This window comes from Rattus norvegicus, chromosome 8 (assembly GCF_036323735.1).
Source record: "Rattus norvegicus strain BN/NHsdMcwi chromosome 8, GRCr8, whole genome shotgun sequence".
Lineage (NCBI taxonomy): Eukaryota > Metazoa > Chordata > Mammalia > Rodentia > Muridae > Rattus > Rattus norvegicus.
In genome coordinates, this window is record NC_086026.1 from 26536825 (window position 1) to 26539749 (window position 2925).

Sequence of the window (2925 nt, forward strand, 5' to 3'; positions counted from 1 at the left end):
GTTAGATTGACATAAAGAAAATGCAGAAGACAGTTCGTGAACCTCACACCTTATCCCTGATGCCCTCATCCTTTGCTTCTTATTTCACTGGTAATTGAAATCCTCACCAATTCCATGTGACCACATCATTGAGTAACTACATTCTGTTTTCTCAGCCTTGAATGCCTCTCTCTCTCTCTCTCTCTCTCTCTCTCTCTCTCTCTCTCTCTACCTCTATCTCTATCTCTATCTCTATCTCTATCTCTATCTCTCTCCCCCTCTCTCTCACTCTCTCTCTCCCTCTCTCTCTCTCTCTCTCTCTCTCTCTCTCTACCTCTATCTCTATCTCTATCTCTCTCCCCCTCTCTCTCTCCTTCTCTCTCTCCCCCCCTCTCTCTCTCATTTGTCTCTATTGCTTTAGGTTCCCTGCTTAAACATTCCTACTTCAGAAAAGGTATTACTTTTCATTCCCTCACTGTCAAGGTTAAATTACTTTACCACTTTGAAGGTGTTTTGTCCTAAATTAAATAAAATTCTGAGGCATTCATAATACCAACAGATTCTATCATTGAAAACTGGCAATGCATATGTCATGGTTTACTTTTATTTTTCTATGATGATTTTGTTTATATTATCTTTCAACATTTATAATAATAATTTGATTATCAATTAATTATTGATTATATATTTTAACCATTAGTGCTCCAGTTTTCACAGCAATGTATTCCTATTCATATCTATGGACATATAAGCACATATGAAAATACAGTTCCCCCTGTTTTATTATACTGATGATGTGCTATCTTGTTTTCCACTCTCATCTCTATAGTCCACATGCTCCTTTCTGTTCTCAGAGACATTCACTTAGAAGCAGTTTTTGAGAAGAAGAAGCTTCAGGAAGTTTCATTAATTGTAAGTGGTTCATGATTTTCAAGTAGAAAGAATAACTATTACATTTACATTAATAAATGCATCATGAATTGCTGCTGCTCCAGTCAACAAGGTATACTCAATGATAATTATTCCCGATGAGTTTAAAAGTCCTCATGACTTTCTCCTTTACACTGATTTTTAATAAATTAAATCAAGATTATGTTAAAGAAACTTGATAAAAAGTTTAATTTCTAAATCACAGTTAAATAGTTACTTGGGGGCTTTCACCAAAATAATTATTATAAAGGAGTTGATCAATATTAATAATAATAATAGTATGAAAATGAAAAGCAACACCCATTGAAATATTGTTCATAAGGCATTTATAAATATAAATATAAAAGCAATAATCATGTAGTTAGAAAATATTTAAGGACTCAAAAACCATGAAGATAATAACAAACATCATTTAGTGGAGATTATTAAAAGAACTAAATTATTATAATTATAAAAAGAAATTAATTTACGTTAAATATTTTAGAGTGTTTACTAAAGAATAACTTGCCCACTTAGGTTCATATAAAAAAATCCACTAACAGCAGTTGTAGATATAAATGAGAGATAGATTTATGTAAATAAAAAACAAGGGTAACTACACACATTATTAAATGTCCAGGGATATTAAGTTGGTTAAATAGGTGACAGTCATTGCCAGAATGAAAGGTAGGCTTTCAAGAGTTTTTTTTTTTTGTGATGTGTCAGTAGCTATTATTTGAAAACCATCCTTACCTTGTCTCTAACAGATACACACGTTATATGAAAATGGAAAACCACACGCTGATATCAGAATTTTTCCTCCTGGATCTCTCAGATGATCCCAAACTGCAGCCCTTTCTCTTTGGACTATTCTTGTCCATGTACCTGGTCACAATGCTTGGGAACTTGCTCATCATCCTAGCTGTCAGCTCTAACTCACAACTCCACAACCCCATGTACTTCTTCCTCTCCAATCTGTCCTTTGTTGACATCTGTTTCATTTCAACCACAGTACCAAAAATGTTAGTGAACATGCAGTCACAGACAAAAGACATCTCCTACATAGAATGTCTTACACAGGTATATTTTTTTAATACTTTTGTAGGGATGGATGATGTTTTGCTCACTTTAATGGCCTATGATTGCTTTGTAGCCATCTGTAACCCCCTTAAATACACTATTATCATGAACCCTAGGGTGTGTACCCTTCTGGTTCTGATGTTTTGGATAATCATGTTCTGCATCTCCCTGATTCATGTTCTATTGATGAATGAACTGAACTTCTCCAGAGGCACAAAAATTCCACATTTCTTCTGTGAATTGGCTCAAGTTCTCAAAGTCTCCAACTCTGACACTCATATCAATAATATCTTCATGTATGTGTTGAGTTCCCTACTAGGTGTGATTCCTATGACAGGAATACTTATGTCTTACTCACAGATTGTCTCATCCTTATTAAGGATGTCCTCTACTGTGAGTAAGTACAAAGCCTTTTCCACCTGTGGATCTCACCTCTGTGTAGTCTGTTTGTTCTATGGGTCAGTAATTGGAGTTTACTTCAGCTCTTCTGTGGTCCTTTCTACCCAGAGAATAATGGTTGCTTCATTGATGTACACTGTGATTAGCCCTATGCTGAACCCCTTTATCTATAGCCTGCGAAACAAAGATGTGAAGGTTGCCCTTGGTGAACTTTTTATAAGAGTTGCCCCTTGTCCATCATGGATCAATGACATCATAACTAAATTCATACTAAAAAATATAAGGCAAAATTTATAAACATACTTCTCTTAGGTCTTTTTTTATCAAAATATCACATGCCTAATCTGTACTATCCTGAAAATTTAGGTAACTTTGCACTTGTGTACTTTTTACAGATATTTTAATTCTCTATGCATATCATTTAAATTTTGCAGTCATTGTTATGGGTCACGTTTTTATATTTTAGATTTAATATGTAATATGCCTAATGAACTCAACAAGAGTTCATCAAAATCATGTTTGGGATGTTAATGTTCTTCACCTTATTTTAATAGTATC

General features: G+C 34.2%; 1 protein-coding gene across 1 annotated transcript; it reads left to right on the plus strand.

The window, feature by feature from the left end:
• Positions 1-1668: 1668 nt before the first annotated feature.
• Positions 1669-2664, plus strand: Or7d11c (olfactory receptor family 7 subfamily D member 11C). Its single transcript, NM_001001016.1, has one exon. The coding sequence runs from the start codon at positions 1669-1671 to the stop codon at positions 2662-2664; it is 996 nt and encodes a 331-aa protein (NP_001001016.1).
• Positions 2665-2925: the final 261 nt, after the last annotated feature.